Consider the following 19073-nt stretch of genomic DNA (forward strand, 5'->3'; position numbering starts at 1 on the left):
CATTGGCCTCATTAAGTAAGGAGCCATTTGAATATATTTTTAAAATTATATTCAGCTTAGAAAAACTTAATTTGAATATTTGACAAGTTAAATTCCTTGTATTTCTGTGTATGTATCTGATTAAGACTCTCCCTGTACACATACAAACCAGTGTTTTAATGTGGACAGGTTCTTTTTTTAAATTTGGAGTAGTTCCATTTTAAAAATTAGCCATATATTGATAACTTTGTTTTGGAATAGTTACAACTTAATTGTCCATTGTCTTTTTTCAGATTGCATTATCCTGTTGTATACCATAGTTTTTAAGAATAATACTGAATTAGAAATGTCAGAATATAAGGCCTAAGAAATGTATCTTTTGAAAATTACTTTCAGAAGCTAGGAGAAAACCATATTCCTATAATGCATATAATTTTCATATAATTTAATAAATAATTTTCATAAATCTCATAAACATCCACGAGAGTCTTTATATTTTATTGTTCTCTGTATTTATTTTTGTGACCATCTTATTATTTTCACCTATCTTATTTATTGATTGATTTTAAGATTTTATTTATTTTAAGATTTTATTTATTTATTTGAGAAAGAGAGAGAGAGCACTGAGCACACACATAGGGGGCAGGGGGAGTAGGAGAGGGAGAGGCAGACTCCCTGCTGAGCAGGGAGCCTGACACAGGGCTGGATCCCAGGACCCTGAGATCATGACCCGAGTCTAAGGCAGCTGCTTAACCAACTGAGCCACCTAGGGACCCTTTGCCAATCTTATTTAAAACAACTTCCAGATTGGGAGCCTATAGTCAGGAGAGCCAGATGGTTTATGAAGATGAATTTTTAAAAAATTTTTTTTGTAGATTTTATGTATTTGTTTGAGAGAGGGGAGCAGAGAGAGAGAGAGATTGAGAGCACTAGCGGGGGTAAGGGAAGAGGGAGAAGCAGACTCCCTGCTGAGCAAGGAGCCCTATCTGGGGCTCAATCCCAGGACCTTGAGATCATGACCTGAGCTGAAGGCAGACACTTAACCGGCTGAGTCACACAAGAGCCCCTATGAAGATGAATTTTAAGAGACGCTGTGGCATGGTCAGATAATTGGACACTGATTATGACTCTTCTAATCACAGTAATTAGAGACTGAAGAAACTAATAAAGTCAGCCCAAGAATATATGAGTTAAATGTGGCAATGAAGAATGAATAATCCTCCGTAGCAGAACCTGAGCCTTCCATGTTGTATTAGGTCAAAATTGTTAAAAGTGGGAGATAGAGTTTTAAGTTCTCAGAAGGGTCCAGAAACATAAAGATTAAAGCCAAACTAATGGATTCTAGTACATGCTGACATCCTTGCCTCTAATTATGAATTAGTCTTTTTTTCTGAATCCCAGAAGCCTAAGAAAACCCCCCATGGTAGGCATTAACCTACTCAACTTCCCCCCCCAACCTTTTGTATGTTCTATATTGATATCTCTACCTATTTCTTCTCCTGAATCTATAAACATGTTTAATTGTCTCCTGACCAAAAAAACTAAAATATATATATATATATATTTCCTCAACTGTGCCTCTCTCTTAAGGGCCTCTCTTTCCCTTTCAGACATTGCGGAAAAGTACTTGCCACCATCTCCCATTTCCTCAACTCCCAGTCACTGCTTATTGTACACAGTTTGGCTGCTTCTACCACCACTCCACTAAAACCACATGCAAAAGGTTACTAATGATCTTCTAATTAAGTCTGTTTGGCCTCCAAGATATTCAACACCATTGAACATTCCCTCTTCCTTTTAAACTCTGTTAAAGTATAAAAGTAATCTTTGATTTCTCTCTTGCTATGTCACTACTTCTCCCCTTCCAAATCCAGTCCTGCCAGTTCTATTTCCTAAATATTCTTGAAATCTTTACACTCACTCCTTCATTCCCACTGCTCTAACCCATGTGACCGTCTGTCAATTGCAGCCTCCAGGTAACCTCCTTGCGTCCACTCTGCCCTCTGCAAACCATATCTATATAGTAGCCATCATAATATAAGTTAATATACATAAAATGCTTGGGCAGGGCCTGGCATATATAGTATGTGCAATATATGTATTTATTGCTATTGTTCTGAAAAATGTAAATTACATTGTCTTTTTTCTTGTTTGAAACCCTTTTAGTAGCTTTTCATTTTTTGGTTGAAAACCAAATGCCTTATTGTCTTAGTAAGCCCTGCTAGGCCTTAATGCCACCCTCATCTCTTATCATTCTTTTGCTTGCCTGTTATGTTCCAGACACTCTCCTCTCAGTTCCTCTAATCCTTCAAGGGTTTCCATCTCAGGGCCTTTGCACATGCTATTCCTTCTGCCTGAAGTGCTCATTTGTTTTTGAATTCAGTCTCAAATTTAATGACACCCCCTAAAAGAATTATTTTCTGACCATCAATCTAAAATAGCCCCTATCTTCAGTCACTCTGTTATATTACCCTTTAAATTTGTCCTGTTATTTATTATTGTTTTTTATTATTTAGTTATCTATATATTTTATTTGTTTTTTAATTATCTCTCTCTCCCCCACTGAAATGGAAGTTTCATGAGAGAAGGATTTTGTCTTATTTGTCTGACACATAACAGAAGATAAATATTTACTAAATAAATTCATTAATGACAAGTTTTTATCCTTTAAGAACAAACAGCTCAGATACCTTTTCTATAAAGTTCTCCTTAGTTCTCTGAGTCTAAATTAGATGCTTCCTCTTTTGCCCTCAGAGCAACCATTAAGAGCATTGTATTTAGTACCCTACTAAACTACAAGTTTGTCTTCTCCGTTACATGGGGAGTTCGTGAAGAATAGGGATAATGTTTCATCTGTCTTTCTGCCATTCCTAGTACCTGTCATGATGTCTGGATGAATGAATGAATGAGCAAACTCTCTAAGGTGGGAGCATTTCTAGTATACAACACTGTTGAATTGTGCTCTCAAGGGTATGGAAGGCATTTGAGTGATGGTTTGGTATCTCCTCTGCAGTCAGGTCCTTTCTGAGAATCCATGTTAGAAACAGTTTGGCCTCAACCAGTGAAGACAGCTATATATGGTTAAGGCTTGCTGGATTCTAGAACTTGCTGGATACCTCTGTAGCTGTTTGATCTCTAACCCAGCAGCTATAAAGCCACAGTTTTTCCCTTGCACTGTCTTACTAGCCCAAGCTTCTTGTCCTTGGGATGAGCATAAAATGCTGAAAGAGAAAGTAGCACAAGTTTTTATACCTCTCTCCCTTCAAGACCACCCTTCTTAGGTGGCTTTCACATTGGAATGACTGCATATGTGGCCTGTCCATTTCCACTCATAAGTAGAGTCACATGCCTAACATTTCTTTAGTGTACTGGCACGTTGACTGTATAGCCAGTAAGGTGAAGCAGTCTGACGTGTTAGAGAGAACTCTGGACCAGATCAGCGTAGGGGCCTGGGTTCTGCTGCTACAGGACCTAGACCATTTCCTCTGGCTGGGCCTCAGTCTCCTTACCCATCAAATGGATTACTGAGTTTTTTCAAGGAAACCTATTTTTCACACAAGATCTTAGGCAAAATCTCAGCATATACAGTACTCTATGTTAACTATACCAGAATTAAAATAAAAAACCAAACCAGAAGCAACAAAAACAACAAAGTTGTGCTGCTCTGGAATAAGTGGAGTCCTGCCACCCAGTCTCTCTAGTAGACACCTTTTTCATTACCCTTCTCCCCAAGTACCAGGTGATAAAAATGGCCCCTTCCATCTCTGATATTTTCAGCTCAGACATCAGGGAACTGATCTACTCAGTACATGCACTTAAAAGGGAAGAACCAAAGCCAGTTGGCTTGCTATGCTTGCTTCCTTTTCCCCCATGATTCTAAAGAGGTGGTTTCCTTTCACCTACCATTTAGAGGCCTTTCATTGGTTGTAATCCAGGACCTGAAGCCCTCTGAAGTGACAAAAACCCTGAGAGGGAAATGACTAGAGTTTTGGAAACTATGCTTCCCTCTTCTGCCGCTGCCTCCCCTGTCTCCCCTCCTTTTACCAGTTATTCCTGATGTGTTTCTGTAAGTTTCCCATAATTTGTTCTTCCCTCTGGTTGTGATTAAAGCTGTATGAGCCCCATGAGTCAGGCTTTCTCCACCTGAGCCCATATAGTCATTTTAGCATTGTTTCCAAGAAGTAGGAAGATCTTTGGCACTGTCATTTCTTTAAGATAAAAATATAGAAATATCCAGTTACAGCGAGTGCTTAGAAAGGAGGGAAAACAGTTTTACAAATCAATTCGTTGTGACAAAGTGATGATCAGTGTTCTCTTCCAAGATAATTGCAGTCATTGAAAGGCCTGCTGTCAAAAGACATTGCCTGATTTATTCATTCCGGCATTTGAACCTATGTGTCTGAGATCTGGGAATACTTTTTAAAATTCATTTGTTTTCCTCTTAAGTAGAAAGCTTATATTATCATTAATGTGGCATATAAATACAGGGATCCTACAGGGCCATTTTCTCCCTGGCCAGCTCTCCTCTTGAGCTGAGTTTAGCTCTTTAACCATGTTTGATGTTGTTATTCCTCAGGTATTTCTACTTACCTTTTCTCTGCTTCCCTATTAATTTTCTCCATGTTGCTGCTTTGGCTTGGTTGGAAATGTCAGAACAAGATGCCAATGTGTTCCAGTCAGGATGCGCCTGTGTTCAAACTGCTGTATCCTGTTACTTGGCTCCTACAGGAAAAATACTGCGGGTGCAGTGTCTCCAATTGGAATTGAGATGTATAAAGCATCTGCTTGGTTTCTTTAGCTAATGAGGTTTTGCTGAAAAATGAGTGTAATGAAAAAATGCTGGCTGTTGGCAGGACCCACTGATGAAGGCTAATGAGCATAAATGAGTTTCTGTAAGGCCCCAAAAGCAGAGGCATAGAATGTTTCAAATGTACTACCCTTGAGGCAAGACCAGCCTTGAATGAGGTGTGACCCATTTATTTATTGGCTTCTTTTTTCTTTCCTTCTTTCCCTCCTTTCTTGCCCTTCTTTCAGTAAAAGACCCATTCAGGCCAGCCACAATAGATTATTTTATGCAGCATAGGGCATTTTAAAAATAAAACTACTGAGACTAGGGTTCAATCCAGTATTCCAAAAGGAAGAATTATGAATTCTACATACTTGTATACGTTATTTATTACAAGAGGTAATTTTTAAATTTAATTGCCAAGGACTTAAGAATTATATTCTATCAAAAAGCAGGTAAGAAAATAGGTATTTTGTAGACAAACTTAGAGCTGAATTTTCTTAAAACCTGATTTCAAGTGGATGAAGAGTGGACTGTTGGTGGGTCACTGGGCTTTTGCTCGCCACTCTCCGCCTCATGATTTTAATTTTATGTGTCAACTTGACTGGGACACACACTGCCAAATATTTGATCAAACATTCTGGATGAGGGTGAGGGTATTTGGGGAGAAAACTAACATTTCAGTCAGTAGACTGAGCAAGTCAGATTGCCCTCTCTTATGTGGGTGGGCTTCATCCATGAAAGCCTGAATAGAACAGAGAGGCTGACTCTTACCAGAGTAAGAGAGGATTTTCCCCTGCCTGATGGCCTTAAACTGGGACATCAGCTTTTTTCCTGCTTCTGGATTTGAAATAGGTATTGAGCCTCCTGGCCTTCAGATGAACTATACCATCAAGTCTCCTCAATCTTCCACCTGCTGATTCAACCTGTGGATCTGGGAACTTACCAAACACTGTAATTGCCTGAACCAATTCTTTATAGTAAATCTTTTTCTGCTGTTTATTCACACACATACACACACACACACACACACACACACACACACACACACACATGCACACCCTGTCAGTTCTGCTTCTCTGGAGAACCCTGACTAATACAAACCACAACAGCAGTCAGCATCTAATCTGTGAAGTACATGCTATGATATGCGCCATATTGACTTTGTGACTTTGGACTTAGACATAACTGCAGTCAGGTTTAAACTCTTATCACTGGCTAGACATGTGACCTTTGACAAATTATTTCACCTTTTTCCATATTGGTTTCCTGATCTTTAAATATGGGAATTCTTGTGACACTATATAACATAGAACTTAAATAATACATCTTGACAGCAGGCTATCTGACATTCTAACTGGACTACAAAACAAATATAATCAATAAAATGATAATATAAATCTTACTAATAAACTCTCATGTTATTTCCATTAATAAGTTGTGCAGGCATACCTCGGAGATATTATGGGTTTGACTTCAGATCACTGCAATAAACCAAGTATCTCAATAAAGCAAGTCAAATGAAGTTTTGGTTTCCCAGTGCATATAAAAGTTATGTTTATACTATACTTTTGTCTGTTAATTGTGTAATAGCATAATGTCTAAAACAACAATGAACATGCCTTAATTAAAAAATACTTTATTGCTAGAAAAAGTGATAACCAGCATCTGAGCTTTTAGCGAGTCATAATCTTTTTGTTGATGGAAGATCTTGCCTTGATCTTGGTGGCTGCTACCTGACCAGGGTGGTGGTTGCTGAAGGTTGGGCTGACCGTGGCTATTTCTTAAACTAAGACAATGGTGAGGTTTGCCACATTGAGTGAGTCTTTCATAAATGATTTCTCTGTAATGTGTAATGCCGTTTGGTAGCATTTTACCCACAGTAGAACTTCTTTCAGAATTGGGGTCGATCCACTCAAACCCTGCTGGTCCTTTATCAATTAAGTTTATGTAATATTCTAAATCCCTTGTCATTTCAATAGTCTTCACAGCATCTTCACCAGGAGTAGATTTCATTTAAAAAAAAAACACTTTCTTTGTTCATCCGTAAGAAGCAAGTCCTCATCCATTGAAGTTTTGTCATGAGATTGCAGTAGTTCTGTCCCATCTCCAGGCTCCACTTCTAATTCTAGTTCTCTTGCTGTTTCCAGCACATCTGCAAATACTTCCTCCACTGATGTCTTGAACCCCTCCAAGTTATCTATGAAGGTTGGAATTAGCTTCTTCCAAACTCCTGTTGATGTTGATATTTTGACCTTTTCCCATGAATCATGAATGTTCTTGATGGCATCTAGTATGGTGAATCTTTTCCAGAAGGTTTTCAATTTACTTTGCCCAGACCCATCAGAGGAATCCCTATTTATGGCATCTATAGCCTTAAGAAATGTGTTTCTTAAATAAGACTTGAAAGTCGAAATTACTCTTTGATCCAGGGGCTGCAGAATGGATGTTATGTTAGCAGACATGAAAACGTTTATCTCATTATACATCTCCATCAGAGATCTTGGATGACCAGGTGCACAATGAATGAGCAGCTATATTTTGAAAGGAATCTTTTTTTCTGTGCAGTAGATCTCAACAGTGGGCTTAAAATATTCAGTAAACTATGTTGTAAACAGATGGGCTGTCATCCAGCTTTTGTTGTTCCATTTGTAGACTAGAGCACAGGCAGAGTAGATTTAGCATAATTCTTAAGGACCCTAAGATTTTCAGAATGGTAAATGAATATTGGCTTCAATTGAAAGTCACCAGTTGCATTCGCTTCTAACAAGAGAGTCGGCCTGTCCTTTGGAGCTTTGAAGCCAGGCAATGACTTCTCTCTAGCTTTGGAAGTCCTAGATGGCATCATCTTTCAGTAGAAGGCTGTTTCATCTACATTGAAAACCTGTTGTTTGTTGTAGCCACCTTTATTAATTATCTTAGCTAGAGCTTCCAGCAAACTCACTGCAGCTTCTACATCAGCACTTGCTGTTCACTTTGCACTTTGATGTAATGAAGATAGCTTCTTTCCTTAAACCTCACGAACCAGCCTCTGCTAGCTTCCAACTTCTTCTGCAGCTTCCTCACCTCTCTCTGCCTTCATAGAACTGATGGAGTTAGGGCCTTGCTCTGCGTTAGGGTTTGGCTTAGGGACGCTGTGACTGGTTTGATCTATCCAGACCACTAAAACTTTCTCCATATCAGTACTACGACTGTTTCAGTTTCAGATCATTTGTGGGTTCACTGGCGTAGCACTTTTTATTTCCTTCAAGAACTTTCCCTTTGCTTTCACAACTTGACTAACTGGAGCAAGAGGCCCAGCTCTCAGCCTGTCTCAATTTTTGATATGCCCTCCTCACAGAACTTAATCATTCCTAGCTCTTGATTTAAAATGTGAATAATGGTGTGCTGTGCGGTGACTAATATAACATAATAAAATTTAAAAATTAAAAAAGAAAACCGTGAGATTTCTTTTCACTTGCACACTTAGAGGCCATTGTAAGCTTATTAATTGGCTGAATTTCAATGTTGTTGTGTCTTGGGGAATAGGGAAACCTGGGGAGAGGGAGAGAGATGGGCCAGTCAGTGGAACAATAAGAACACACACAACATTTATCAATTAAGTTTGCTGTCTTTTATGGGTACATTTGTGGGACCTTAAAACAATTATAATCATAACATCCAAGATCACTGATCACAGATCACAATAACATCTTTAATAATAATAATGAAAAAGTTTAAAATATTGTGAGAATTACCAAAATGTGACACAGAGACATGAAGTAAGCAAATGCTGTTGGAAAAATGATGCCGATAGACTTGCTTGATGTAGGGTTGCCACAAACCTTCAATTTGTAAAAAACTTAATCATCTGTGAAATGCAGTAAAGTGAAGGGTGATAAAATGAGGTATGTCTATAAAAGGACATCTGTTCATCTTTCTGGGCCTTCTCCTAGAAAATATTCAAACTCTTCTTACTGCCTCCCTCCCAAAATCCAGTTCTGATCTTTTCTGATAACAGTTTTCTAGTGACCCAAATAATCCAATGATAAGATTGCCTCTGAATGATTTAGGTTAAGTGCCGGTTCTGCTCTTATAAGCAAAATTAAAACCTGATGTTTAATGATTCCACTATGTAACCATCACCCTGTCCAGAGATTTGATGCAAAAGGTTGACTAGCCTTAAATGATTAAAGATGTGCAAAGGTGACATTAATAAGAAAGTGCATTTATAAAAGGGAATACCAAGGAGTTATAACAAAAAACAAGGTTGTGTTCTGTATACTAATATGTGAAAAGTGCATCATGATATGTAATTACTTAGTGGAAAAAGTAGCTGATAGTATGCTGCCTTTCATCTGAAAGTATGAGAAAATAAGAATGTAAATTCATGTTTGCTTTTCTAGGTAAAAGGAAACTCTGGAGAGGGGCATAAATTATCCTAGCAATTTCCTGGTTGGTAGGCATTGGGGAACTGGGTGGATGCAGGGGCCGCAGGTAGGAAGGAGAGACACTTGACTGAAAACTTTAATAATTTTGAAATTTCGAACCATATGAATTAATTATCTATTGAAAAATTAAATTGAAAAAAGAACAAGGGAAGGAAACCATTAGGGCATATTCACATTAAAGTTTCTTTGTATACCCTTTGAAAGTTGTATTACACTGTTTTATTTATAGCTCCCAGCTGCAAATCTCCTAGCTTTGCTGCTTTGACCTGATTTGGGTAATTTAAAAACTAGAATCTAGACAGATGTACATGCGGTGTTTTAATTACTGTAGTTTTAAATTTTTAGCAAGATGAGTTACAGCATTAATACAGGTAGTGCCTATCTAATGGGCAAGTTATGCTGTAAAAATCCCTCTTCTACTATACACGTAAATATGGCCAAGATGCCAAAATTTGTGTTATGTGGTTTTTTTCACAGTAAAATTTTTTTTAAACCTGACGATTCATTTGTACAAATGAAAGTTTTAAATCAGAGTATTTCTAACCACAGGTTGTTGGTCCTCAATCGTGTGATTAAAACGACCTGTGTACATTCCTTGATTTGTGTACTGTTAAAAAATATAAACAATACTTTAAAAAACAAGATTCTTCTTTCAGACCACCAAATGAGCACCAAATGTCTTTCTTTTAGTATAAGGTACTGTATACAAGCGAGGTGAGAAAAGTGAGCATGAGGGCCCCTCAAGGGGTTCACTCTGTAGTTATACAGACCACTCATAAGCATGCAAAAAGCCTTTCAATGAGACAATATGAGTATTGTCCAGTAACTCATACAGACATTACCTGCTCTTGCTGATAGGGGACAGAAGATATCTGGACACCCTGATGTTTGGCAAGTTTATAGAGGAGACTGTTGAAAGAGTGGGTCAGAATCTGGATAGACAGGAACAAAGGAGCCGTTCAAATGTAGAAGGGTAGAAGGACAGTAGACAGAAACTTGAGATGGACAAGAGTGAACTGTTTTTAGTGGAGTGCTCTTAGGCAAACAGATGGGAGATAAACAGGGAACCATGGGTAGCAGTGACATTGTAAAGGTCTTTTGGAAGTTGGGCCTTTATTTGGGAAGCACTGGTTTTAAAGTATAGAAGTGATATCCTAAACATTACATAAATATATGTTTACTCACCCATCTTTCCTCCCTTTTCTTCATTCATTCAACAAGTATTTTTTTTTTAAGATTTTATTTATTTACGTGACAGAGAGACAGCCAGCGAGAGAGGGAACACAGCAGGGGAGTGGAGAGGAAGAAGCAGGCTCCCAGTGGAGGAGCCCGATGTAGGACTCGATCCCGGAACGCCGGGATCACGCCCTGAGCCAAAGGCAGACGCTTAATGACTGCGCTACCCAGGCGCCCCTCAACAAGTATTTTTTGACCACTTCCTTTGTATAAATCACTGACATAAGAAAATTAACCTGACCATAAAATATAAAAGATGGGCAGAGGCAAGTATGAAGCAGAAAGCTGAGGAAGTGTCTTATAATAATTCAGAATTGTGGTTGTATTCCTGGAGTTGATAAGAAGGGTAATGTTTTTGTTTTTGTTTTTTTAATAATATTTTTTATTATGTTAGTCACCATACAGTACATCCCTGGTTTTTGATGTAAAGTTCCATGATTCATTAGTTGCATATAACACCCAGTGCACCATGCAATACGTGCCCTCCTTACTGCCCATCACCAGCCTATCCCATTCCCCTACCCGCCGTCCCCTCTGAAACCCTCATAATGTTTTTGAACACTTAAGAGGATATGTCAGACACTGTGTTAAATGCTTACATATGCTCTGTATTATCCTCATAATCCTTTATGAGGGAAAGATTAACAGGATTTTGGGGACAAATTGGATATGGAGGGTAAAAAACAGGAGTCAAAGATGATTCCGACATTCTGAGCTGGAGTGAGCCTGTTTGGGGTGGAGGTAGGGTCAATGAGGAGCTGAGTTCTGGAACTTTTAACTTTGGAAATAGCTAAGAGAAAATGTCCAGAAAGCAGTTAAAAATATGGGCACTAGAACTCAAGAGAAAGTTCAAGACCGGAAATATACATATGAAATTATCTGCTTAGAGGTGATAATTAAAGCTACCAGAGTGATTGTGAGAGAGACAAAGAAAGAGAAAGAAGTGGAATGATTAGAAGACCAAGGACTTAAGCATGAGGATTTCCATCTCTAAGGGAATGTAGGTTAGATGGCGGAATGCAGAATTATAGAAGCAAGAATGGTAAAAGGTAAGAAGATAGCTATAGTTTATGTTTGAGAAATAAAAGGATAGAAGATTGGAAAGTGGTAAGTCACCTGAGGATTTCTTTTAAAAGATGTTTTAATTCTTTGGAGAAGAACTAGCCATATAAAAATGGGGTATGGATGGTCCTAATGTCTTAGAATGGTGGAAGCCAGTGAGATTTAGGGTGACCTAGGTATTAAAGCAAATCTCAACAAAGAAGAGAGGAGCAGCTGTCCTAGGATAGATGTGAAAATAGTAAATACAACTGCAGGAAGTATTAGTGCCTTTATTTTTGTTAGGTGTCAATACTGTGCCTAGCACTTTGTTCCCTCCCTGAATTCTCAGAAATTCTCCAGGACAAGGACAATTATTATATTCTCTGCAGAACTGGAAACCACTTAAATGTCCATCAAAATAAACATTCCTTACATAAATTATGGTATGTCCATATAATGTAATGTCCTACAGCTATTTTTTTCAAAAATTAGGTAGGTCTATACTACCAAAGAAAGGTATCAGTGAAATACTTTCACATGATAATAAACACATATTTGAAAGCTTATTTGTTTTCTGTCTGTCCCAGGACACTCTAAACTCCTCATGGAGGGACAGTGGGTTGTATTTATCTTATAACATCAGGGTCTAGCATAGGACTTGTATATCAGAATGCCTTAACTATTGATCAAATGAATGAGTATGTAAATACATGTGAAATGGAGAGCACCAGTACCATACAGGCCTTGTGTATGTATATGCATATATACGCGTGCACGTGTGTGTGTGTGTGTGTGTGTGTGTGTGTGTGTGTGTGTCCTTTATGAACCTGAAAGGGGAAAATATTATAGGACTATTAAAGGAAATACCTTTCAGAAATAGAAGATCTTAATTACTACTAGGAAGTTTTCAGAGAGACTTCATGGGTTTAGACAAAATGTTGGTGCTTTGAAGAAAATGGTGAAAACAGAAACAGGATGGTTCCAACTTTGGCAGTGAGAGGAAGGGAGCAACTATTGTGGGACTACCCTTACCCAGAATTCTTTCTGGGGTAGTAATGGGGTGCAGTGTCCCACTTGGGCTATGGTGAAGGCCTAAGATCATCATAGAAGGTTTGTGAATTGTAACTTTCTGAAATGCTGAGTTTTTAAAATGAAAGAATTCTTTAGCCATCTAATAGTTCCCTAACCAAATACATATTATGATTCAACATGTGTAGTGGGCATTTTAGATCTGAGTACTCTGTCATACAAATGGAAACAACATTATCCTTAAAGGTCTGTGATTCAAAAAAAAGATACCAATTTACCAATTAGGATCTGTAAGCTGCCTTATTTATTGTTTTTGAAATGTTATCTGCATTCTTGTATATGTATTCACTTGCTTTTTATTTAAGAATCTCTAATTGTCCTGAAGATTGTGAATAATTTGCCCACTCTAAGGTTACTTCTTTTGATGAAGTAAATATTAGATTTCATCTGAGAGAAATAGGCTTAATGTATTCATTTGGTATTAGAAATCTTGATGAGACTATGAATAATTAATTTTTTCTGATCCTTCTGAGTAACATTAACTTTTAAGGTCTTTATCAAATCAAAATAGAATTTATGACATTTTTTTAATGTGTATTTATTTTTGTTGGGTTGTTATATCATATTTTCTCTTATGTATTCATTTAAATCACATGGAAGTCTGCCTGAAATGGCATTTTCACGATGATTCTGGGAACCATCCTTCTGATTGTATGATATTTACCGCTGATATATGTATTCTGGTGTTTCTTGCTTTCCATCATACATAAATTCTAGTGGCATATTGAATACCATAGAGGGGAACTGACTGACGGTAAATCAGACATTTTACAGCATACTGTTGGGAATGTTGGATTCATTACTATAAAGAAATTACATTTGATCAGTATTTTCAGAGCTTCCTAATACTGTAATTTATTGATGCTTCTTAATGTTCCCTGTTAATTAATACAGGCTCAATATTGGGTTCATTTTAACAATGTGTAATATATGCTGTGATGAATCTTTCCCACACATACACAAAAAGAGTAGCAAATATCCAACAGTATCTTTGATTAGAACTATTAAGCCCAACAGCTTGTATTTAATGAACACAGTGTTAATTACATAGTCAACTGGGTAGTTCATTCTCTGCTATAGAAACTATATATTAGAATAAAGCTATTTTGATATATATGGTGCCAGAGGAAAATTGGCTAACAAGAAAGGGAATAGCCTTATATGTGGTTAAGATGTCAAATGAGCAGTTTTAACTCACAATCATTTTTTTACAGAGAATACTGAAGTTGGGTTTTTATTTTTAGTTCCTTCTCTTCCCTTCAGAGTTAAATGATGGAAAATAACGCTCAGTCCCCAAACTACTCTTATGCATCATTCAAAATAGGCCTGACAGGCTAGCCCCTCTGGTAGAGGTGAGATTTATGGCTTTCCATTCCTTGGTGTTCCATTACTCTGTCTACACCATCAAATTGATTAGTAGGCAGTGGAGAGCAAGGAAAGAGAGGTGACTGCATGGAGCCCGTAAGTGTCCGTCATTTTAATGAACTGCTTAGAGATGGTTAATATTGTCCTTGATTCTCATTGTAGCTGATGATGACCAGACCTTTTAAAATGTTCTCCCCCCATTCTATATTACAGGGCCCACTGGAAAATGATTTGGTAGTTCACGTAGCACTCATAGCAGAAAGCCAACGGTATGAAATCCTGATGGGTGGTGTGTTCCTTTAGGAGGAAGGGAGGGGGGCTTACTGCTTTATGTGGCATTATTGAGTATGGTGGTAGAGATTAATTTCACAGACCCCTTGACAGGGTTTCAAGGATGTCATTAATGTTAAACTTTAAGTCCCAGAACAAGACTCTTTTCATGTTTAAAAATAATTTTGTTTTAGTTGATGTGAATATTAAAGACTGTGTGACCTGTTCCAGTGTTGCCTGGGGTGTAGTTTTGAGAAGTTACTGCAACACATACTGGGAATTCCCCAAATCAGTGCTTACTCTTTCTGCCAGCCCCCAGAGCTCCCATCTGATACCTTGCGAAGAACCCCGGAGAGCCTCTAGATCCCAGCACAGATGGCATATTGCTCACATTGATAAATTAAAATGTTCTCCAAGCTAGCGTGGTCTCCTTCCTCCCCTCCTCCTCCTCCAGCATTCTCCACACTCTACATGCATTGCCTAAAAACGTCTCTTGCTTTTTCCCTGTGTTCTGTAGCCTTCAAGTTTTCCTCAACACGTATGGTATTCAGACTCAAACTCCTCAGCAGGTGGAACCCATTCAGATTTGGGCTCAGCAGGAGCTGGTGAAAGTAAGTGATTCCACTTCTTTACTGTTGACTTTGTGGAGGTGCTAGAGCATGACGAGTAGACTTAGTTTACAGTCAGGTAGCATAGTTAAAATTCAGTTCTGGGGGGGGGGGTCATTAATCCAAAAGTCTTTCTAATTAAATTGAGAAACCTACCTTATCAGACATTGTTACTAAAAAAGTGTGTGTGTATACATTATATTCATAGGTCTTATTGATTCTTACCTCTAAAGTCTATTACTGACCTAAGCTGAGCACTTAAATTACAAATTAACCTGAATTCTGGTACCTTGTGTGTAAAATTAACCTTTACATTGGATTTGATAACTTTCCCTTACAGTAACTATTAAAGAAAATTTCTCATCTAAATATTGGTAAAAACTATTTCCCTTTTTCTTTTGCCTTACTATTTGGAGTCTGAAGTAATTCCCACCCTTTTGGTTTGCTCGGTCTCAAAGTAGCATCTGAGTTTATTTTTGATGCAGTTATGTACCTATTAGATTTAAAAGGTGACTTTGGGGGCCTTTTGCATGTGCTCCTCTGCAGATGGATTCAGAAATGCCTGTTTGGGAATATTCCTGCCCATTCGGGACAGACAACTATTGACTTCCACCAGTTATTTATTTACTTATTAAGATTTTATTTATTTATTTGAGAGAGAGGGTGCACGAGCAGGGGGGAGCGGTAGAGAGAGAGGGAGAAACAGTCTCCCCTCTGAGCAGGGAGCCCGATTCCACCAGTTATGTATAAACCACCACTTCTCCTTAGTAATTGTTAAAAACAATACAGGAACAAACTCTGAAGTTTGATGTAAGTGCTTAGAATTTTCTCTCTCAAATAATCAAGATTGGCTCAGTTAGGTTGATATAAACGTTTGTGGTCAAAGCCTTGATGCCACAACAAGGAATTAGCTGAGAAGAGTGAGGTGCCCATTGCTTGGGAGAAGGCAGGGCCTCAGAGTATCGCTGCTAATCGGACTGGACCCTATCCATTGGAACAAAACCAGAACCGGGGTGTCAGATCACCCAGAATACCAGCTCTTTGAGAGCTCTTAAACCTCCTCTAACAAATTTAGAGTTCTTTTCCCCTCCGATTAAAGAGATAAGGCTAAAAATGCAAGGATCCCTAGAGTAGGTAACACTTTGAAATCACGCAAAGATGTAAATGGGTTTTGTGGTAGAAGAAGGGCGGGAACTGAGGATTCGCAAGGCAAGGACAGGAGGCAGCATGAAAATCTAAGGCTCTAACACTCTGTCATTACTGGCTATATTTGCTGATACACTTTTTACGGTCCTTCACTGAAAGCTCCAGAGAATAGAAACAAAGATTATTATTCTTTAATAAATATGTGCTCAAAGCAAATAAACCGGACTCCGTTTTTTTCAGGCCTAATTTATATTGCAACTTTTTTATGGTAGGTGAATTGTACTCTACCAGACAATATGCAGTCAAGATTTAAAAGATAAGCGTGGCTTCAAATGACTTAAATGTGGCATTTTATTCATTCATTCATTAGTGAACACCTGCTATGTGCAAAATTTTGTGTGGGGCACTCAGATAAAATGGGTCTGTGCTCTGTCCCTGCTCTCAGTAAACTCTGAGTCTACTGGTATGACAGGAAAAGTAGTTAATTACAATGCATCCAGATTAGTGCCATAATAGATGTTTATACAAGGTGCTGTGGAGGTGGTAGGAAGGATTTCATTAAGACTAAGGTAAAGACTTGGAGCACCTGGGTGACTCAGTCAGTTAAACTTCCGACTCTTGGTTTCAGCTCAGGTCATGATCTCAGGGTCATGGATTGAGCCCCGAGTCAGACTCCGCACTGGGCATGAAGCCTGCTTAAGAATCTCTCTCTCTGTCTCCCTCTGCCCCTCCCCTCAACTAGTGCACACGCGTGCTCATGCTCTCACTCTCTCTCTCAAAAAATAAAAATAAATAAAAATAAAATAAATAAATTGAAAGAGTAAGGTGAAGACTTCTAACAGGACCTGACTTATTTTATGTTTTGTTGTTTTAAAAATGGTGTGAACAAATGGGTATGTGGTATGGGTAAAACGAGATTTGGGAACAAGAGTCCAACTTCCCTAAACATGTGTCAAGATAGAAGATTCTCTATGGCTATGGCCTCTGTGTTCCAAATTAGCTGCTTTTTGGAATTCATCCTCTAAGATATACTGCCTAGTGTATTGCTTCTTATAAGCCCATCTTTAAAAAAAAAAAATTACTTCCTATGTAGTTAACATACACTGTTATATTAGTTTAAGGTATACAATATAGTGATTCAACAGTTCCATATATTAAAAAGTATATTTAAAAGCAAAAGCGTTCCCTCAAATCTTAGTCAATACACATATTCTTATGCCAGTGGCTAATCTTTCTGTTCTGAGGAGCTGCACCCTCCTTCAGCTCACTTAAGAGTATATGAGAGCAGACAGCTGAGCACAGGGCTTATACTATGTGTAGTTAATGTTTCATGACGTGGTGACTGTGGTATGATTTCTTCATGGGGGAGATGAATATAGTGCGACCTAGACTGAAGTTCTGTTGTTTAGTTTAGTCATTGCTATATGCTATTTCAGTGGATTAAATAGTGTGCATGTGTACATTGTGGGGACAGTATTATCTGCACCCCGGAATGTGGGGAGCATTCCAGGTCTGTCTACATCATTGTCATAGACCTGCTGTACCTTGGTTCAGAAAATTAAAGAAAATCCTTTCACTCTAATAGAGTAGTATTTAAAGGAAATCTAGATAGGTACATTTTAACTTGTACATGGTTATTTAATCACTTGTCCAAAAGAAGAAATCTAAAATAGTTTAGGCATACATTTATTTATAAAAATTTGAAAATATTTGAGAGAAAGGGGGCTCCGTCTAGTGTAGCGTGTTATAGTTTCAGTGCAGCTATATATACTAATGCTTATAGGGTATTTTTCTGGCCAGTTGACTGTCTAAAACCCTCTGTCAAGGGTCAGTATTCACAGCACGGTAGCTCAGGAGGACATTCAGTTGCTCCCTCATTTATCCATCAGGTATTGCCTGACCACCAGCTGTATGCCAGCACAGTGCCAACTCACCGAAGGCATGCTGTTCTCTAGGAATGTGACACAGAGCTAACCCTGACGTGGGAGCGCACACTGTAGTGGAATGACCAGAGACTTCTGCTGATGACATTAATTTTGTGTACAATGAGGTTGATATTTGAAGTCAGATCAAAGGAAAACAGGTTAGATTTCTACCTCTCATCAAATAAAAAATAAATTCCAGACAGATTAAAGATTTAAATATTTTTTAAATGATATAAACAAAATCACTAGCAGAAAAAAATAGAAGAGCAGTTTACAACTATGTGGAGTGAAAGTCCATTCTTAGAATAATGCCAGTGCTAAAAAAGCCTTTAAGGAAATGATTGACAAATTTACTAAATACAGCTGAAGATGGGATAAACAACCTGGCACATCAGAGGTGCTTGTGAAATTTCCTAGTAGGAAAATGTTTAGATTGAAATACCACATGCTGAAATGATGTTTGACCTACTGTGCAGTCATTCTCACAGTTCGTAACAACATTGAAGATGAGCAACCAGGTAAAATATTTATACAAAGGCTAATATTCTTCATATACGAAGATCTTACAAATCAAAAAGAATGAAAAATACCCAATAGAAAAGGGAATGAATGGAAAAATTTATAGAACATACAAGTAGCCATTAAATATATGGGGAAATGTTCAACCATAAAATATTTGAATACAGTTTTAAAACTAAGATGAACTATCATTTTGACCCAAGAGAGTAACAAAAAAGGCCTGTGCACTATTAATGCTAATGTAAACTGGCCCACTATTTCTACAGGGTGACCAATCTGGCATTATGTTTCAAAGAAAACATACTCTCTTTGATCCAGTAAGTCTAGGAAATTATTCTGCAGAAATAATAGTACACTGTCCAGAATTGATTTTGAATGAACAAAAAGTTGGGAATTACCTTCATCAAGGGATAGGTATTAAATAGGGTAAGAAGGCGTCTTATTGGGTGAAGGGCTCAACTTTGGCGCTGATTACCTTCTAATTCATTCCAAATCCGTCTGTTTTTACTTTGTAGAAATTCTAGAAGTTTCTGTTCCATTGTGGCACCTTCTTCTGTTTTCCAGTAGTGAGTGCTACAGCTATTTTTAGGGATTTTTATATCTCTTCAGTCATTTCAGCATTGAAATGTAGAGTACATGCATAGACTCAGTTTACCATCTTGAAACTGGAACAGCATAG

General features: G+C 37.9%; 1 protein-coding gene across 4 annotated transcripts in view; it reads left to right on the forward strand.

Annotated features, from left to right (window-relative positions):
- PHKB (phosphorylase kinase regulatory subunit beta) overlaps nt 1-19073 on the forward strand; it is a 211449-nt gene that overhangs the window by 152502 nt on the left and 39874 nt on the right. For all 4 annotated transcript variants that reach the window (XM_045814695.2, XM_087870408.1, XM_045814697.2 and 1 more), the window contains 2 exons: nt 14140-14195; nt 14714-14807. In XM_045814695.2, the coding sequence (XP_045670651.1) occupies nt 14140-14195; nt 14714-14807 (150 nt within the window). The remainder of the gene's footprint in view (nt 1-14139; nt 14196-14713; nt 14808-19073) is intronic.

Source organism: Ursus americanus, chromosome 21, assembly GCF_024610735.1.
Source record: "Ursus americanus isolate L20-20 chromosome 21, mUrsAme1.1.p, whole genome shotgun sequence".
NCBI lineage: Eukaryota > Metazoa > Chordata > Mammalia > Carnivora > Ursidae > Ursus > Ursus americanus.